At 45.3% G+C, this 20,000-nt stretch overlaps 1 protein-coding gene across 2 annotated transcripts in view; it reads right to left on the bottom strand.

Annotated features, from left to right (window-relative positions):
• The window catches only part of cdh8 (cadherin 8), a 91,337-nt gene that overhangs the window by 9,490 nt on the left and 61,847 nt on the right, over positions 1 to 20,000 (bottom strand). Inside the window, exons 3-8 of one of the 2 annotated variants that reach the window (XM_031568744.2) lie at positions 16,759 to 16,878; positions 13,273 to 13,440; positions 12,865 to 13,052; positions 8,168 to 8,409; positions 2,312 to 2,448; positions 70 to 209 (exon numbers count right to left, since the gene is read on the bottom strand). In XM_031568744.2, the coding sequence (XP_031424604.1) occupies positions 70 to 209; positions 2,312 to 2,448; positions 8,168 to 8,409; positions 12,865 to 13,052; positions 13,273 to 13,440; positions 16,759 to 16,878 (995 nt within the window). The remainder of the gene's footprint in view (positions 1 to 69; positions 210 to 2,311; positions 2,449 to 8,167; positions 8,410 to 12,864; positions 13,053 to 13,272; positions 13,441 to 16,758; positions 16,879 to 20,000) is intronic. The other variant, XM_012824790.3, reaches the window with a different exon arrangement.

Below are 20,000 nucleotides of genomic sequence, written 5' to 3'. Positions count from 1 at the left end.
CTCTGGCTGCATTCTGGAAGGGGACCCGGGCCAATGGCCCAGCGGCCGGACTGATTGATGCCTCTTTACCTGTCCAGGCCTCCCGTTCTCGCACAGGAAAGCCTCGTACTCGGTGGCAAACTCGGGGGCATTGTCGTTGATGTCCAGGACTCGAATAGCCACCCTGCTCCGTGAGATCTGGCTCTGGTTGCCTAAGAAAGAGAGAGCGGCTGCATGAAACAAGAAAAGAAAAAAGGAAAAAAAAGAGAAGGAACACACATATAAAAACACACATATAAAAAATGCAGTTTCAAATCCCAGGTACATTCAGTGACCCAGATTTGTTATATTTCACGGAGATTGTACTTTTTCATGATCATTTGTGGTATTATCTCAGGGGGTCGTGGGCAGACGGAGACGCAGGCGCATCAATCTGAGCGTTGGCAGATATCAAGTATGCAAAAGAGCATTTCAAGAACAAAAAATACCTACCTCTAACACTCAAAGCACTTTTGAAAATCCCCCTGAACACGAATCATGTTTTATACATGAATGTTAAAAAAAATGAATATTAATGAAACAGTGACAGCTGAAGTCTGAAAAAACAATAAAGGGCTATTTTAATTACATTAGGTTTTTATTATTTTTTTTCAATTATTATTCATCGGTTGCAATTTGCCTTCCCTTCTGAGGACCCCTGTAAATGGTGTCATTTAATCAGTGTACCAACCACTAACTTTAAAAGCAATTATCTGCTCATTTGGAGACAGTTTCAAATTCCGCTGCCACTCCAAATGATATTGACGTTGGGAGTGCGTCTGTGACGCGGAGCACTCGCCATGGCGATGAATGGAGGCGCCCGTAATAAGCCCACGCTGAACAGTCTCAAGGGCGGCGCGACCCAGCGCACCAGATGCATTATGAGGTGCAGGTGAAGGTATTCATTTGGGCTTTTAACACTGGTCCACATTTCACTGCTATGCCCTTGGACGTGTGTGTGTGTCTGTGTGTGTGTGTGTGTCTGTGTGTGTGTGTGTGTGTGTGTGTGTGTATGTGTGTGTGTGTGTGTGGAGGAGAGTGCGGAGGACACAGTCTCTCCCCTCTCTCTGTCACACCTGGTTGGGATGGGAGGGGACGTGGTTGAGGAGGAGACAGTCTCTCCCCTCTCTCTGTCACCCAGGGTTACCGCTCTTCACGCGGATGGGGGACAGTAAACACAACCTTATTTGCGCTGCCAAATTTTCTTTCCCACGGTCGCCATGACGCCATTATCTCTCGTCACAGACACTTTGCCACAAGGTATCAAGCCAGGTGAAAACAACCCCCAAAACAAGACATGAGAAGACTACTCGAATGTCCACGGTTGGTGTTTTCAATTTGCCCACCGGCGATCGGAATCTGTGTGTCTGCCTTTTGCTGCTCTGCGACTTGAGACCAAAAACAGAAGCCACCATGTGCTTGTTGTCCAACACTAACGTTATGGTGACAAGGGAGGTACATTTTGTTTGCTGGGAGGAAGGAACAACAAAAAAAAAAAGATATCTACAAAAACTTCGATTAGGGATTTCAGCTTTATCGCCCGGCACGCTCCCCCGTTCACAATTAACATGCAAATGGTTTTTCTCACATATGCTTTTATACTGCCTATGGTTCTGCCTCGCAGATTTTGTGAAGCAAGTCTGTTTCTTGGATCACAGATGTTGCGTTATCTGAAATGGATGCCGGTGCTGCGGTAAACAAGTGTAGTGTGAGTTCACAGTGTTTTGCCTGACGTCTTCATGAACTTCGCTTCCACAAAGTTTGACTACTGAGCTGTTTAATTCAATCAAAACACAGCAGACTAACATATTTAACGCCTGCATGATTTATATGTGTAATTGTTTGAACTGCAAAGTGAGCCCATAACAGACGTCCATGGAATAACTGCCTGAATTCACTTATTTACACAATAGCGAAAGCTAGACTTATCTCAGTCGACTTTATCTACCGTTTTTTTTTTTTTATTACAAAGGACCTTATAGTTTGAGTTAAAACCTGAAAATGTGTCTAGACTTCAAAGCTGATAAGAAATGAACCATAGAAAAAAGTGACTATAAATAAGTATTGCTTTTAAGCTACACACGTACATGTACTGTAGTGAAACATATATGAGGTGTCTCAAGGGAAGGAACAAAAAATATAAATAATTCACTCACACAATCTCGTAGATTAACTTTCATAAAATAAGCCTGATCCACAAAAGGTTCATTATTTTCTGTTCACTTCATAAATATGGAACATAAACATAAATACACGTAATATAAATTAACCCAAACATGCAGTCTATACTTACGGATCTCTGTGGCCGTGATGGTGATATTGTGCCACATGTCCGCCTCTCGGTCCAGCGGTTTGGCAAGAGTAATCTTCCCGTCGTCCGCGTTGATATTGAACTGCCTCTCGAGGTCAGTATGCCGATCAATAAAATACCTGTAAATGAGAGAAGGAGAGGGAGGACTTCAGCACACAACATATACTGTCCCAGAGTGCAGATCACACAACCTATACTGCCCCCCCCCCCCGCAGATGCAGATCACACAACCTATACTGTCCCAAAGTGCCCCCCCCCACCCCCCTGCAGATCACACAACCTATACTGCCCCCCCCCCCCCCTGCAGATCACACAACCTATACTGTCCCAGAGTCCCCCCCCCCCCCCCGCCCCCCTGCAGATCTGTCCTGCAACCATTTCAAAGTCATCTAGCAGCCAGCCGCGGTACACAAGTAACAGTTTGAGGCAATCCCTGTGGGTCCACCATTTAATGATCCTTTATCCATCAGGAAACTCCCACAGATTAATATATGTTGAAGCCAGGGGGGAACTCAATAACGATCACCTAAGGATTAATTAAGGCTCGTGGATGAGCAGTGGAGGACATTAAAGAACCATCAGCCTTAAAAGGCTCTATTTTTTAACACCCTTATGCAGATAGGATGCTGGCCGGGCCTCTAAATAGCACGCGCTAATGTTCTCTTCCCCCTGATAGGTCATTAAGGGAGGGGAGGCGTCAGCCTTTTCCATGGATAAAAAGTCAAACACAAGTTATGAGCAAGTCGTCCCCCCCCCCTAGGCACCCCCCCCCTGGGCAACCCCTGGGGCTGCTAAATGAGAGGCATTCCTCCTGGAGCCATACCCACTCCTCCTCCTCCTCCTCATACCCACTCCTCCTCCTCCTCCTCATACCCACTCCTCCTCTTCCTCCTCCTCATACCCACTCCTCCTCCTCCTCCTCCTCCTCCTCCTCCTCCTCCTCATACCCACTCCTCCTCCTCCTCCTCCCCATACCCACTCCTCCTCCTCCTCCTCCTCATACCCACTCCTCCTCCTCCTCCTCCCCATACCCACTCCTCCTCCTCCTCCTCCTCATACCCACTCCTCCTCCTCCTCCTCCCCATACCCACTCCTCCTCCTCCTCCTCCTCATACCCACTCCTCCTCCTCCTCCTCCTCATACCCACTCCTCCTCCTCCTCCCCATACCCACTCCTCCTCCTCCTCCTGGAGCCATACCCACTCCTCCTCCTCCTCCTCCTCCTCCTCCTCCTCCTGGAGCCATACCCACTCCTCCTCCTCCTCCTCCTGGAGCCATACCCACTCCTCCTCCTCCTCCTCCTGGAGCCATACCCACTCCTCCTCCTCCTCCCCATACCCACTCCTCCTCCTCCTCCTCCTCCTCATACCCACTCCTCGGGGTTAGTCAACACACTTTGTTCCTCAGGTGAGGTGTACTACTGTACTACACAAAATAGTCTGCAAGGTTGTGGTAAATGGGCTACAAAGGCTATTTCAGCTTTAGTGTTAACATGAAATACGCTGGTCCCACTTTAATTAAATGTCCATATAGCAGTTTAGTGACTATGTTCTTCTGAAGTTAGTCCATACTATATGCTCCTCCACCCCAGTGCATTGTATAACAATATGCACTAATATATCAAATCAAATATATATGAAGTAGAACATGATCAATTGATTATCAACTAACAATTAGATACAAAAAACACCAGTACATCTAATATAATGTCAAGTGCAATATACATATTGCAAGATGCAGTGCAGCATATTATCTTTTATTTTATTTTATTTATTTATTTTATTTCATTTTTTTATATGTCTTATGTAAAGTAGTATTTATTTATTGTTACACCAGGTTCTATTGCTCGTAGCTTGAATATTCTCTCCCTTGTACGTCGCTTTGGACAAAAGCGTCTGCTAAATGACTAAATGTAAATGTAAATTATCTGGTGTGGCATAGTGTAGGTGTGGCATAGTGTAGGTGTGTCATAGGTGTAGGTGTGGCATAGGTGTGGGTGTGGCATAGTGTAGGTGTGGCATAGTGTAGGTGTGGCATAGTGTAGGTGTGGCATAGGTGTAGGTGTGGCATAGGTGTAGGTGTGGCATAGTGTAGGTGTGGCATAGGTGTAGGTGTGGCATAGGTCCGTCTGACTGTTAACTACACACAATCCCCTTACCCCTGACTCTGACCTGACCCTGCCCTTGTCCCCAGCCTATAGTGACCCCCAGGCAAGGCACCCGACCCTGGTGACCCTAGTGACCTCCAGGCAAGGCACCCTCTGGACATGACCTATGACCTTTGTGCCCCCTCGGAAAGCAGATCGTAGATTGATTGGTGGTCTTGTGGAAACACACAGGGGGATATGTGTGTCTGTAACAGGTGAGACGTGCTGGAGGTGTGTGGAAGCACAAAGGGGGATATATGTGTCTGTAACAGGTAAGACGTGTTGGAGGTGTGTATTACAACCTTCTGCATAAATATAGTCCTGGCAAACCCAAACCCAAACCCAGACCCAAACCCAAACCTAAACACAGACACAGACACAGACACTGCGAGTACTTGCTGGACTTCTATTGATGTGCTGGACTGGATACTGGCTTGGTTGCCTCTACCTTAAAAAACATTAGACTGTGACCTTGTAACTGTCCATCTACTCAACCTTACTGGTTTCCCTGGTGTCTTGTTAGAAGGGAAAGGAAACATAAAACAATGAGAATGAGACTTCCTCCAAGAATAGAACACTGAACCAGGAAAGACACTGGTACAGGAGGTAGAGAAGTCGTTTAGTAATCAGAAGGTCGCTAGTTCGATTCCCTGTCGAAGCGTCCTTGAGCAAGACACTGAACCCCTAATTGCTCCTGATGTGCAGTGTGCCATCAGTGTAAATGTAAAATGTGTATACATTGTAAGTCGCACATATGTAAGTCGCTTTGGATAAAAGCGTCTGCTAAATTTATATGTAAATGAAAGACTGTGCACAAATAACTAACAGACTGTTATCTCCCGCAAGAGTATGAATGTAAAGGAAGGTAACTATGGCTGAAGCCATGTCATCTTTTTATTTTGTATGTTTTTTTTATTTCTCTCTTTTTTTCCCCCTCGATGAAACGGCCTAACTCCTGAGACGAGCGGATGTTGCAGTCCAGGAGGAGTGCTCCGCAGTAGCGTGGCATTTAAAAGACAGGCAGACAGGCAGACAGGCAGCAGAGGCCACCAGGGACTGGTCGTTGGGAGACTGAGTGGATTTCCGTCAGACTCTGACAACTTCACGGAGAGGAGGGAGACAGAGCCTGAAATGTTCTGCTACGTGTCAATCAAACTGACAGACTAATGTTAAGGGGGAGGAAGAGAGAGGAAGGGGAACAACCAAAATAACAACAAAACAAAACAAAAAAAAAAAACCTCGGATAAACAGACGAAAGAAACAAATAAATACAATCTGCGATTATACGTGCAACATGGAGAGAAACACTGCAGGTTTTGGCCGTGAGTGGCCGTTGACTCACTTCACAACACAAGTCCATTCACTGCGTTGCCATTGTTTTGATCGCAGCATTTTTAGCGTCCACTTAAGCGACCAACACTCTTCTTTTACACACAAGGAGACCGGTATGCCTTTAAAGAGGTCAGGGGCAATTGTGTTGCAATTAAATGTGCGATGCAATTGTTCTATTTGATTAGGTGGTGGTGGTGGTGGGGTGCAGGGGAATAGCAGAGCCTAAGGCGCAGACGTGCGCGCCTATCCCTCTATGTCCCTCTCACTGTTTCTTTCCCTTTTAATTAGGTCGCCTTTTCCATGGGGAGGGTCACAGATGCACTATAGTCTGTTTGTGCTGCCGCTGCCGCTGCTGCCGCTCCATGGACGGCCAATGTGTCGTCGTGTCCAAAAGATGTTTTTTAGAAGTAATAAGAAAGAGAGAAAGAAAGAAAGAAAGACAGATGACCACATATATACTAAGGGGGCATTTTGTGTGCCAGTTTGACTTTTCATTCCCTGACACATGTATTGTACAGCGAACTCAAATCCTCCTTAACCTTGTTTCTGCACGTTTCCTGACTACACATGTTTGACTTATTTACAGTCAACACGGTCATGTTAGAAAGAGATAAAGAAAGGGCCATTCAAGGCGGGAATTAAATGACATAAAAAGCATGCCGTAAAAATTCAGCACTTCATCAGCATTCCAATGAAATTAAAGGTGTGCATTGAAGTGAAATTAAAGGTGTGCATTGCAGTGCATGAAAGACTGTCTATTGGAAAGTATTCTATATAGAAATGCATCAATCAATCAATCAATCAATGAATCTATATATCTATGAGACAAGAACATCTAGAAAGAGATCTCCTTATTGTCTCCCAGACAACAATGAGATTATAAGTAAGATTTAGGCTTACATCTCTTGCTTTTCAGATTTATCTTATGCTCTTAAGAGAGAGATCTCAACAGGGTCACAAATCATCGCTAAATGTTTAAGCATCTCAACATCACCTCCTCTGTTTCTCTCTCAACACAGCATTGGTGTTTGGAGATGTGGCACACATTTAACGACTCAAGGACTAAGCTGTTGTGTGAGAGGGGTAGCTGGGAGTGTTTTGTTTTGTCAGTAATGTTAGATTTTCAGTGCCTCATCTCATTTCTGTCTCAAACTGTTTCTCCTGAGGAATTTATGGGAGAAAAATCTGATCCATAATTGAAACGGTAATGAGATCACATCTAGGTCTCGTGAGCGATCAAAGATCCATCTTCAAGAACTAAAATGTACCTATGGGTATCTATTTATCTATTTACTGGAGATGTGAGAACGAATAGAGAGGGGGGGGGGGGGGGATTTTTCTCTTCAATTGTAGAGACTTTAAAATGCAGGGGATGCCTCGCTGAAGTCAAGGGGAATTATTAGGTCATTTTTCTTCCCTGAAAAGAGAAAGGAAACAATTGTATCCTGACGCCTCTTTACAATGAGGAAGACAAGCTCTGACTTCGTCTCGTACATGGAGCTGCAGAGGCTGCTGAGTTCATGATGGCGGTTTAAGTCACACTCCCAGACGCCCTCACACACACTCGCAGACGCCCTCACACACACTCGCAGACGCCCTCACACACACACACTCGCAGACGCCCTCACACACACACACTCGCAGACGCCCTCACACACACTCGCATCCTCCCTCACACACACTCACAAATGATGTGTGACACTGATTATTGCACACAGAGCAGCAGCCAACGCAGGGGAAAAAGAGAACATGGAAAATGATCTATTTTTTGGACACTTCATGAAGGGGAGGATGTGTATTGTGTTATTACTTCACAATGAGTAATAAACAGAGGAAGAAAAAGAAGAAGAACAGGAAGGAGGGAAGGAAAAGACTATGAAAAAAAATCCACAATCAAAATGGCCTCTGGTGTATGAGACACCACCACTCTGAGGCCCTTCATTCTCCAGTAATTACACCACCTGTTGAGTGTCGTCCCTGGTCCAGCACATGTCACCTAGGAGTTCATGACATGCTGGTCCAGACGGAAGAAAATTGCCTGTACAACCTTCCACACGGTTCCAAGGTGACATTTCCAGGAAGGAGTCACACCACTCAAAGGCGTCTTAAAATGTCCAGAGAGAAGTCTTACAGCACTACAACACTCTTCTTTTTCTTTCTTTCGTTTTCGTAAGACCATTCACAACAACTGACCAAGGCCACTGATACGGTCCAAGGCACAGTGAAGAAATGAAATGCAAAACAAAATGTTGGATAAAAAAAAAAAAAAAAAACATGTTACATATTTCCAACAACAGATTCTATGCGTGAAACACACATTGTGTGCCAGGAACCGCGCGAGAAAAAAAATAAAGTTCCTACCTGATGGAACTGCTGGCTGAATCGGGGTCGCGGGCAGTCACTGATCCAATTACGGTGTTGATGGGGGCGTTCTCCTTCACGTCCATCATATACACGGGCCGCGTAAAGATGGGCGCCTCGTCTGCGTCCTCCACAGCGATCCGGACGGTGGTGGTGTCCTTGAAAGGTCCGGTAGGTCCGTAACGCACATTGGTCGCTTCCACCGTCAGATTATAGTGCTTTTGGGTCTCAAAGTCCAGGGGCTGCAGACAGTGACGAAGACAAATGTGTCTCACTAATGACCATAGCAGTGAGAACAAATGAGCCTAATGTTGATGGATGAAATTGTGGAAGGGCTTGCAACTCTCAAAGCAATAGTGCCATCTCGAATCCTCGGTCAATATAAAAACATGACCGTGGACATGAAACAGAAGCAAAAGCATAACGAGGAAAAGAGACAAAGGCCTTATTTATTGGCAATAACCAAACTCTCACCTGGAGCAATATGGGTTTAATGAATTTGTTGTCAGACACGGCATCTGTTGTGGATTACACCGTGGCTGCAAATAAGGTTAATCTAATAAAATCATAGCGTTTCTATTTCTTTCATGAAAAAAAATTATAATAATTTGTATGTTTGTGCTCCCTCAAAATATAATTATGCAGGCCCAGGAAAACATGACAATAACAGTCTTCTCGCCGGCGATAAACAGATGAGGGGGAGGACTTATTGAGCTATCAGATAAAGAAAATGTGTAAATCCCAGAGCTGGACAGCTATTTCAGATTTCCCCCGATGAGTGTTAAACAGAGGTTTGGATTTCAACACTTCAGGCCACAAATATTCCACAAAGCAGTAACGAGGCTTGGAAGACCTGCCCATGCAATTATTCTGACAATACCACCCCCCCCCCCCCCCCCCCCCCCCCCCCCCCCCCCCCTCCATAGACACACGCACGCACGCCTGCACGCACGCCCGCACGCACGCACGCAGGCACGCACACACACACACACACACGCAGCACACACCTCTTCCCTCTTTGGAGACTGGAGAGCTAGATTTAAAACAAGTCCATGGACTTTCATGCTCTCCTCGTCTCTTTCGATTTGTAAGGTATAAAAATGTCACACTTTTTACTCTCACTGGTCATCCCAGTCCAGCCATGCCCATGTTTGGAGTCACCCCCGGCTGCTGCTTCACAAGGAGAATAATGGGATCAAGTCACCGCGGAGAACCTCGGAGCTCGCTAACTATTATTTATGGGCTAAACTAAAACCGGGGCCTTCACTGCTGCGGGGAAGGTGGTGGGCTTGTGTTGGGAATTGGAGGTGGGAGCGGGGGGGAAAAGTACACATCCCCATGTTTAAACAAAAAAAAAAAAAGAATTAAAAAATAAATCTGTTCCCCTCGGCCAGGTCCTGGCACGGGCTGCTGGCCGGGTGCCGAGGGCAGAGGGGGCAGAGAGGGCCGTGGGCATGGAGCAGCTGGAGAGTGCGTACCGACGAGGGGCCTTTGAAGTCAGCTGGGGTTGGCATCAGGGGCACCGGGAACAGAGAGAGCCCCTCCAGCCCCAGCCGGCGCGGTCGAGGAAGAGGAAGCTCTTCGGAGTGCTTTCGTTTCTAAACGCTTCTCTCTGCCTGCCTGGGCTTGGCTTTAGTGAGCGGACAAAAAGGGTTGTAGAAACAAAAAACATATATTTGGATTGCCATGCCACTACAAGGAGGCTTTAACAGTTAATGTCTACTTAAGTGCATTATGAAGACTCTGTCTAAGGCTGCAATAGTATATATAGTATATAGTGCTGCAACTGCTGAAAATGTAGGACTATGTTCCTAAAACGGAACTTATCAAACTAAGTTTTCCTCAACTTTTATGCTTTTTTAGCACTTTAGAAGGAACATAGTGAGATGGTTTCTCTGCAGCACTTTTGTTCTCCTTTCCTCTTTAAACCCAAATCTAGAGGTGGAGAAGGTGGGAATAGCGTTTTTATATTTTTCGATTAGCAGTCTGAGGGCTCCTTCACGCGAGCACTTCAGCACTGTGTAAACGCTTCAAAAAGCACTTCTTGGGCAATGTTCGCTCAGAACTCCTCCATTTTGAAAAAAAAATGTCAACACTCCCATTCTCTGAGCTACTTATGCGTTCCCCTTTGACCCCCACACACACACTTTCAGTCATGTCTGTTCTGGCCCTCTCTGCTACAGCTGGCCCGCTCATCACTCAGCTCTTGCTAAATATGGCTGCTCTCGAGCCTCTCCAATCCATGCCATTTGGCATTCATATCGGGGGCAGGCATTCGAAGCTTGAGTGTCTGGCTGCGGGTGCAAACTATTTTGATGTGCAGGCGTGCAGGGGAGGGGGAGGGGGGGGTGTTGGGGGGGTAAGTGACAACTTTTTCTTCTGTCATTTTCTCCACATCCATACCTCTCAGCGACGACCGCAGAAGTGCCAAATTCTGTGGGCTGAGTGACACAGGATGTTCATGTAAACAACAGGGCATGTTTTTTATTTTATTTCCTGAGACTTCAAAAGACGAGTGCCGGCTGTTGGGGGGAAGTGGAACATCCCTCCCCCTTCCCCCCCTGCCCTCCCCCTCCTCAAAAGGCCTGAGGGGTGTGAGATAAAAAGCTTACACCCCACAACAACAAAAACACTTCCCACTCCATGCCTCTCTAGTCCTCTTTAGATCAATATTTTTAACCTTGCCGCAAAGGATCTTTAATAATTTGCCCTCAATTGCTGACAGCGGTTTTGGAGGGAGTATTTATTTGCATGTGGATTTATGTCTGGCGTGTGTGATAGAGTGTTGAAAAGGACAGACGGAGAGAGAAAGAGAGAGAGAGAGAGAGAGAGAAAAAAAAAGAGAAAAAGAAAGAGAGAGAGAGAGAAAGAGAGAGAGAAAGAGAGATAGAGAGAGAGAGAGGAAGATAGATAGAGAGAAATGGAGGCAGAAAGAGAATAGAGAGAAACAAGGAGAGAGACGGAGAGAGCAAGCTTTGTTTAAATCGCTTCATTTAATTGTTTGTTTTCCTCGGCGTGATGAACGGGCCCCGTGCAGAATGGTGCTTTTGTGATCGAGCCACGTGATCGTGCCGCTCTGTGACAGATGCTTAAAGAGGGAGAAAAAATCGGGCTTGTGAATCTCTGGAGCCGTGCTCATCTCCCTTGAACTTGGCCCCGTGTGGACGTGTGGAGAGGTGAGGGGAGTGCTGTTCTAATGCAAAGCCATCCATCACGCTATTAGCGATTCAGGCGACGGACTCCTCCATGCCAGAGGCTCCACAGTGGCAAGGATGCGGTGCACACCAACCAAACAACACGGGAGACACTGGAGAAACAGCACTGTATTCTAGCCAGAGAAAGACTGAGAAAATAGCGCTGTATTTTAGAACGAGAGACACTAGGAAAATAACACCGTATTCTAGCAAGAAAGACACTAAGAAAATAACACTGTATTCTAGCAAGAAAGACACTAAGAAAATAACACCGTATTCTAGCAAGAAAGACACTAAGAAAATAACACTGTATTCTAGCAAGAAAGACACTAAGAAAATAACACCGTATTCTAGCCAGAGAGACACTAGGAAAATAACACTGTATTCTAGAACGAGAAACACTAGGAAAATAACGCTGTATTCTAGCCAGAGAGACACTGGGAAAACATGAGCAGATGACTTGCCTTTGTTCTTATATTGCTTCCATAAAGCTTTTGTAATAAAGTACACGTCTCTATTTTTCTCATGCAGTTGCCATAGAAAACCAAATGTCCTAATGTATTTATTCATTTGTACATTATTCCTTACAGAGGATGAAGTCTTGGCACAAAATGGCCACTGCCACTCACTTCCTCTTCTCATTATGACCATGGTCATTGTTGAAATCAAGCGTCTCTCTCCCTTGATGTCCCCCTTCATTCTCCCCATCTGGTCATCCGTGCGACCCAGCACAACCGCAGCAGAACTTCTATACGTGCGCATGAATGCAGCAGCATGCGTGCTCTCACATGCATGCATTCGCCGATACAGATGTCCTTGGGAGATACAAGTGGCCCATTTCCCTCCATCAGAATGAAGAGCCCCTTGTGATTTGCATACAATGGCTTCTTCATATGCAAATTACCTCCCGCCTCTCCCGCTCTCTCGCTCGGGTGAGGACCAAGTGCAGGTGAGTCGGAGGGGATACATGTTCTCTCTCCTCTGGAAGGCCAGCTTTGGTTACTAAGAGCCAATTTGTAGGCAGACAAGTTCTCCCAGCGTCTTCAAGGAGAGAGCTAATACACTGCACCGACTGAGGGGAAACAGCTTCATTTGTCATTGGGGGTGGTGAGAGTAGAGTGGCGGCTCTGCAGTTCAGGCCACTGTAGCGATATTGTAAATTGCTAAATGTAACCTTGGAATATACACAACAAAACGGGGAAGATCAACCAAGCCATTTCTGTTGCTCTTTTCAAAATCCCCCTATGATAATGGGGCTGGTATACATCGTACAGCATGTAGTAATAGAAAACCTATTCAGTGTAGTTGCTATTGCAAAAAAACCTCTCAATTCCTAGAATGACATTATAAAAGATAATTGGATGGTCTCAATAGGATTAGTGTTAGTAAGATGTCATAACATGTCCGTCCATTATATTACAGGGTATTTTTAATGATTCAGATGCTTTGCTCTAAACATGCTTGATGTCTGTTGACAGCTAGGATATGTAGCATATATCTCACCTTCTTTAACACGATGACACCCTCCTGGGTCTGGCTGTCCGTGGTTATCTCGAAGACGCCCTTCTCGTTGCCAGCGACGATGGTGTAGATGGATTTGGCGTTCTCACCGATGTCTTTGTCGGTTGCCTTGACTCTCCCCCCTGCTTTTCCCAAACCCAGGCTCTCGGAGAAGATGAAATCATAGAAATCTGCAAAGTAGGAGGACAGCAATCTGTCAAGCATCAGATGTGGAAGCGTTTGACCTTTGACCTTTTTGGAACACACACACACAGCAAGTCTGAAATATGCACTTGCACTTATACACACGGCCAATGTGCAATTGGCCAAGAATTTTCTAGAAAATTAAATATTAAAATAAAAAAAATTCAATTGGATCATTATCAAAAGGAGGCGCTAGGTGCTACCCACTCTTGGCAAACTTGGGCGGGTTGTCGTTGACGTCTGTCAGTCTGACGGTGACGGTCGTCGTTCCTGACAGTCCCCCCATGTGACCACCCATATCTTTGGCCTGAATGACAACCATGTACTCGTCGCGAATCTCCCGGTCCATTCCTGGCAGCGCGATACCAATGGTTGCTGAAAAAGGAAAACGATGTCATTTGTCATATTTGAACATATATGTCATCTATACACTGTGGGTCCAACACAGACTGGATGCCACTACTTACCACAACACTGAAAATGTCTAAATGTACACATTTGTCAGATAATCTAAACATCAGTTAGCATTGTCATACTATGTAAGACACAAAACAGTTGAAATCCGTAGCAGGAAATAAAAGCTTGTGTTTAGATCTGTGTCGCCTCATGTTATTTTGGGTCATGTTTGGAGCTCCAGTTTCCAAAATGCTTGAACGAAACTCAGAGGGCAGATCCTACTTGGATCCTAAACTCAGAGGGCAGATCCTACTTGGATCCTAAACTCAGAGGGTAGATCCTACTTGGATCCTAAACTCAGAGGGTAGATCCTACTTGGAGCCTGGGCATCTTCCTTTCCCCCCACTCTGGTACTGTGAGCTGGCATTGCAAATCAGCTTGCTTGTTTGTTTGTTTGTTTGTTTGGCTCAGTGCTCCAGCGCTGCCGAGAGTCATTTGTATTCTGAGTGAATGTGAATGATGCTGTCTGTCTTGTATAATCTTAAATATTGTATGCAGGATGGACCTTATTGACTGGAGTGGCACGGTGCGGAATATACAAATCTCACTGCCAGCTGTGGATAATCCACTCACTGAATGCAAGCCTGCAAGTGTGTGAGTGTGTGTGTGTGTGTGTGTGTGTGTGTGTGTGTGTGTGTCTGTGTGTGTGTGTGTGAATGCAAGCCTGCAAGTGTGTGTGTGTGTGTGTGTGTGTGTGTGTCTGTGTGTGTGTGTGTGTGTGTGTCTGTGTGTGTGTGTGTGAATGCAAGCCTGCAAGTGTGTGTGTGTGTGTGTGTGTGTGTGTGTGTGTGTGTGTGTGTGTGTGTGTGTGTGTGTGTGTGTGTGTGTGTGTGTGTGTGTGTGTGTGAATGCAAGCCTGTCTGATCATCAAAGCTAAACCAAGTCGGCCACATGAAGGGACACATTGTTGAGAGGCACCTGGCCATTTTCAGCATGCGAAATGTCCTAATATTTAGTGTGATTGTTGAATCATTGTGATTTGCAATGCTGGGTAATTGCTCTTATTAAGTTTGACTAGTGTCATTGCGTAACGTAGTATTCTTCTTAAGTATTCTTCTTAAGTATTCTTCTTGAGTCTGCTTCTCTTTGTTATTCCACCTGTTTTTTTCTTTTTTTTTCTTGCGGAAAATGCATCTCTAGTTTTTTATCATAATTGTAAAAGCAAGAAATAAGGAAGAAAGGAAGAAAAATAGTGTCTGTGTGTGTGTGTGTGTGTGTGTGTGTGTGTGTGTGTTTGGGTGTGGGGTGTGGAGGGGGTGTTTGTAAAGGTCATGCGACAATAACAATTTAGTGGGAAAAAAAATACTCTTCAGAAACCCTGTGTTCATTTCATCACTCTCTCTCTCTCTCTAGCCCCAGCTGTGTGGCCCCTGTTTATCAATAATTCACTTTTTGTGTGATATTGGCCCTCTCCCTCTTAATGGGGCCCGCTGTTCCACTCTCTGCAGCGTCTCCCTCTTGAGTTGATTTGAAAGCGTGCTGCAGCAGAGCATCTCCATCACCCTAGAACTGGCTTTTTGAGGTCACGCCGAGCGAGCTACAGGGTGTCCATTAATGGTTGGTGAGAAGGTGGCGCTCTGGTGCTCTGCTGGTTGCTCTTGTGTGGCCAGATCTTGTGGCACCCTGATAAATTGAGGGCAAAGTGTTTTAGCCCACACAGGTGGTAAGGGGAATAACCCATACAGTGCAGAGGAAAAGAAGATGACTAACTTCGGTAACAAAAGCACCTGTAGAGTTGCCAGGGAGCATCTCTCTTTGGTCTGATTGACATTGGACATAGAGGGGGACACATTTGATCGGACATGTTAAAAAAAAGCAGTTCAACAACAACCTAAAGTGAGAAACACAACAAAATGTCTGAAGTGCGAGGTAACCTAAAGTGAGAAAACACGACAAAATGTCTGACGTGCGAGGTAACCTGAAGTGAGAAAACACAACAAAATGTCTGTGTGAGGTAACCTGAAGTGAGAAAACACAACAAAATGTCTGAGGTAACTGCCGCTTATGCCACCTGTCTGCCTTCCTTTTCCATCGTCTCATATCTCGTGTCACGCTTGATTGTTAGCAATTTAAATGATTTCATAATCATTCGAAACTAGGGGGAGGGACGAACATTCATTTGCCGTGGATATAGTGCTTTGTTTTTGTCTTCGGCAGCATCCATTATAAACTAAGTGATGAACTGGAGCATAATGTTTACTTATTCATCAAATGCGTATCCTTTGCAACACAGCGCTGGATGTGTCAAATGGATTGTAATGGTTGTTTTCCCCATCACCTTTTATTTTTCATTAACATTCATTAAAACATCTGGCTCACTAGAGAAAGTCATCTGCGTGCGCGCTCCGTAATCACGGCGGGGAACAGGCACGCCCCGTCTCCTCCGCTCTGGCTTTTTTGTCCCCGTCTCTCCACGTTATATATTTGCATTCCGATCCTCAGATGACCAGGTGCCATTGAAATGCACGGGTCCAGAGAGTGTTTGTCCCAGACGCTAGATGCAAATTACCAACGGCATTCATGCAATATGCACATACGATTTTGGGAAAGACGCACGCCGACTTGTTTATTGTCTGTTGTTATTTTTTCCCCCCTCTAATTTATGAGCTGTTCATTTCCATGCCATTGCTTATTAATGTAATTTCACCATTATTTAATCATGTTGCTTACAGTCACTGTTCACAAGTCGGCTAGAAATGCAATTAGGGAGAATGAAACAAAAACAACAACAATAAAAAAGAAAACAATGTCAAGGTTGCGAGTGTGGTTGGCGACAGATTACATTTTGAAGACATCCCTGTCATTGTAATCACAGACACATGTGTGTGCTGTGTCTTTCTGCCTTGACTATGCTTAAGTTCTAATTAACATGTTCCCTTATCAGGAACTTTTAGCTGACATACTGGGGCTGTAGATTTCATACAGCTGCTGAATAACGTGTGAATCCTCATTCAACAGCTGTTTCCCTGTGCCAATAACTCTATACACCAGAGAGAGAGGGGGAGCAAGAGATAGAGGGAGAGAGGCAGAGATAGAGGGAAAGAAGGAGGGAGATAAAGACAGAGAACGCGCGAGAGAGAGAGAGAGAGAGAGGTAAAGTGGGTAGACAAGAAAGAAAAAAAAAAGATGTGTATTAATAATGAATCACTTTTTTCTGTGTTGAGTGGTGTGCTGTGCCGGGGTGTAATATCTGTCTGGACTGCAAGTGAGAGATTGTTTCTACGGCAACCCACTCACCGGTGTTTGGGTCGATGGAAAAATAAGGCTGCCCCTGCAGGATGCTGTAGACGAGCCTGGCACTGTTGCCGTACACCGGGTCATCCGCATCTGTTGCTGTTACCTTGGTGACCGAGGTGCCTGTCAGGAGAGAGAGAGAGGTTAAGATCATGAGCAAAAACAACGCCATCACGCTGAGAGAGAGGTTAAGATCACGAGCAAAAACAACGGCATCACGCTGCACGCCACTCACTAACAGGCTACTTTAACCTGCTTGCCTTCATACAGGGGGCTTGGTGTTGCAAGGCCTGGAATAATAGCTAAGAGGTCAGTATGGAAGATCACGGCAGACCCCTCACATCCTGCCAACAGTCTCTTTAACCGTTTTCCCCACTGGACAGCGATACAGGGCCATCATGACCAAAACATCACGTCACCTCAACAGTTTTTTCCCCCAAGCAATAGCCCTCCTAAAAAGCTCTCACACACAAACTTTATAGCACTTTATTTAACTTTATTTAACATTATTATTATTGCATTCTTATTTATTATTTTGCTCATACTGGTACTATCTGTCCTTGTATTGTTGTTCTGTGTTGTCTTGTTGTTCTATTTGTGATGCTATAGCCTGCATGGAGAATACCCCCAAAAATTCCTAGTATCTGTATACATGGCGAAATAAAGTTGAATTGAATTGAATTGAATTGAATGAAATGAGAACTCCAGTGCTGCATCAGCATTGATCTGCTACAGAATGTTTACACCCTCAGACGGGTTTAAGCACCCCAATAAAGTACTGACAAGCACCAGTGACATAATAATAATAATAATTTATTTGATTTGTAATGCACTCTTCATTCAAAAGAATCTCAGAGTGCCAGACATGCTGTATACTGTCTCATTAGCTCTGCAAAGGACTATATTTTCTGATGTGCCATTTTCTGTTTTTTTGCAACTAGCAGTTGCATTCAATCAACATCTGGATTCATTGTTCTGCCCAGTTCCCACTCAACCTACTGCTTAATCTGTGTGGTGTTACAGAGCATCTGTGCTGACAGGACTGACAGACCATGAGAAGTGATGCTGAGTGACATACACACACACACACACACATACACACACACACACACACACACACACACACACACACACACAAACATCAGCCTTCAGACATGTCCGTATAGGAAGACATTCATTTGTCCTTGGTATGTAGAGACTCATTTGCCATCACAAATATTACCTATAGCCTGGCAGACAATCTCCAGTGACAAAAACTGTGGTAGATGAGCTGAGATGAGACGAAATGTCTGCCTTTCAAAATGCCCCATTATTTCTCATCATTGTAAAAAAAATAAAAATGAAACGCATTCTACCAGCAGGTGCTGTAAGCTGACAATTTACTCTCTTGAACATCTTATTGTAAAGGAGGACGATGGCAGCGGCATCATACTTCAGTATGCACACACACACACACACACACACACACACACACACACACACACACACACACACACACACACACACACACACACACACACACACATACTTAAGTATGCATGAAGAGCACAGAGCACAGAGCTGTGCTTACTGTCATCAAAAAAACTGTTTTTGAAGTGTCTAGTCATGACAAGGGTAAACCTCAGCGTTCAGCTTTTCCGCGCTCATTACAAAAAAAACAAACAGCACAGGGAGGAAAAAGAGACACTTTAATCAAGATTAGAGTTTACAACCCTGTCTTCATGAATCCCGTTTACAAGACGGGAAAACAGGACAACGAGAACGAGAGAAGCACTAAAGCTAATCAATGTTTTGGCAGCACTTGGCGGTAATGTAATTGTTTTGCGCGAGGCTCTCTTGTCTCGGCAACGGCATCGCGGTTAAGAGCCCCAAAGTGGGGGGGTCACATCAGCCCCCCCCCCCCACAGGTACCTACGGCTGTCAGGAAGTGGGTGGAGGGGGACTCACAACAACATGTTTTACTGTGGAGGAGTGGGCTGATTGGAGGGGGTGCTGGTTTGTAGGGGGAAACCCATCTCGTGCTGGTTTGTGTAACGGGACGATTTCAATATGTTGGGCTGCTACGTATCAGTTGATTCCAACAAGTCCTTTTCCTATCTGTCACACAAACACAATGGCACACACACACACACACACACACACACACACACACACACACACACACATATATATTTGCACTGTGTTAATAGAAACAAGCTTAGTGTGGTGGCTTAGTTACTTCAGACTGAGTGAATCTGAAGTGGCCCTCAGAGGTGTGTTTACCTGCAGTCTCAAACAAAACCAGCACTCAATACAGGCCCGTCACAACCAGAACCAGACCTCAATACAGGCTCGTCAGAACACCAGAACCAGGTCTCAATACAGGCCCGTCAGAACCAGAACCAGGGCTCAATACAGGCCCGTCAGAACACCAGAACCAGCACTCAATACAGGCCCGTCAGAACCAGGGACCAATACAGGCCCGTCAGAACACCAGAACCAGCACTCAATACAGGCCCGTCAGAACACCAGAACCAGGTCTCAATACAGGCCCGTCAGGACCAGAACCAGGTCTCAATACAGGCCCGTCAGAACCAGAACCAGGGCTCAATACAGGCCCGTCAGAACCAGGGCTCAATACAGGCCCGTCAGAACCAGAACAACACCTCAATACAGGCCTGTCAGAACCAGGGACCACAGGTGTGTTTGACTGCAGTCTCAAACAAAACAGGTGTAGTTCCACGTTGGTGGAATGAACTGCCTAGCACTACCAGAGCAGGCGCGTCCCTCTCTACCTTTAAGAAGCTTTTGAAGACCCAACTCTTCAGAGAGCACTTCCCGTCCTAACTGGCACTTCGACTAGTGCGTAACTTGCAATTACAGCAGTTACATTTCTGCACTTCATTTTGTTTTTTATTTCATTTTGTTATATTTCTTATGTAAAGTAGTATCTATTGTTACACCAGGTTCTATTGCTCGTGGCTTGACTATTCTCTCCCTTGTAAGTCGCTTTGGACAAAAGCGTCTGCTAAATGACTAAATGTAAATGTAATGTAAATGTAAAACCAGGGCTCAATACAGGCCAGTCAGAACCAGGGACCACAGGTGTCCACACACACACACGTACATCTGTATGCCTGATCGTGTGTGTCCTCAAAAGAGACGGAAAGGAACACAAATAAGCAAAGTGCAGTCCATCCCCGAGTCTCCATTCCTCTCTGCTCTAGTGAGATGTAATAAATATAGCCATTGTCCATTCCTCTTAT

This window comes from Clupea harengus, chromosome 6 (assembly GCF_900700415.2).
Source record: "Clupea harengus chromosome 6, Ch_v2.0.2, whole genome shotgun sequence".
NCBI classification, from domain to species: Eukaryota; Metazoa; Chordata; class Actinopteri; order Clupeiformes; family Clupeidae; genus Clupea; species Clupea harengus.
The sequence above is the reverse complement of the archived record's forward strand: the minus strand, read 5'-3'. Positions and strand labels throughout refer to the sequence as shown.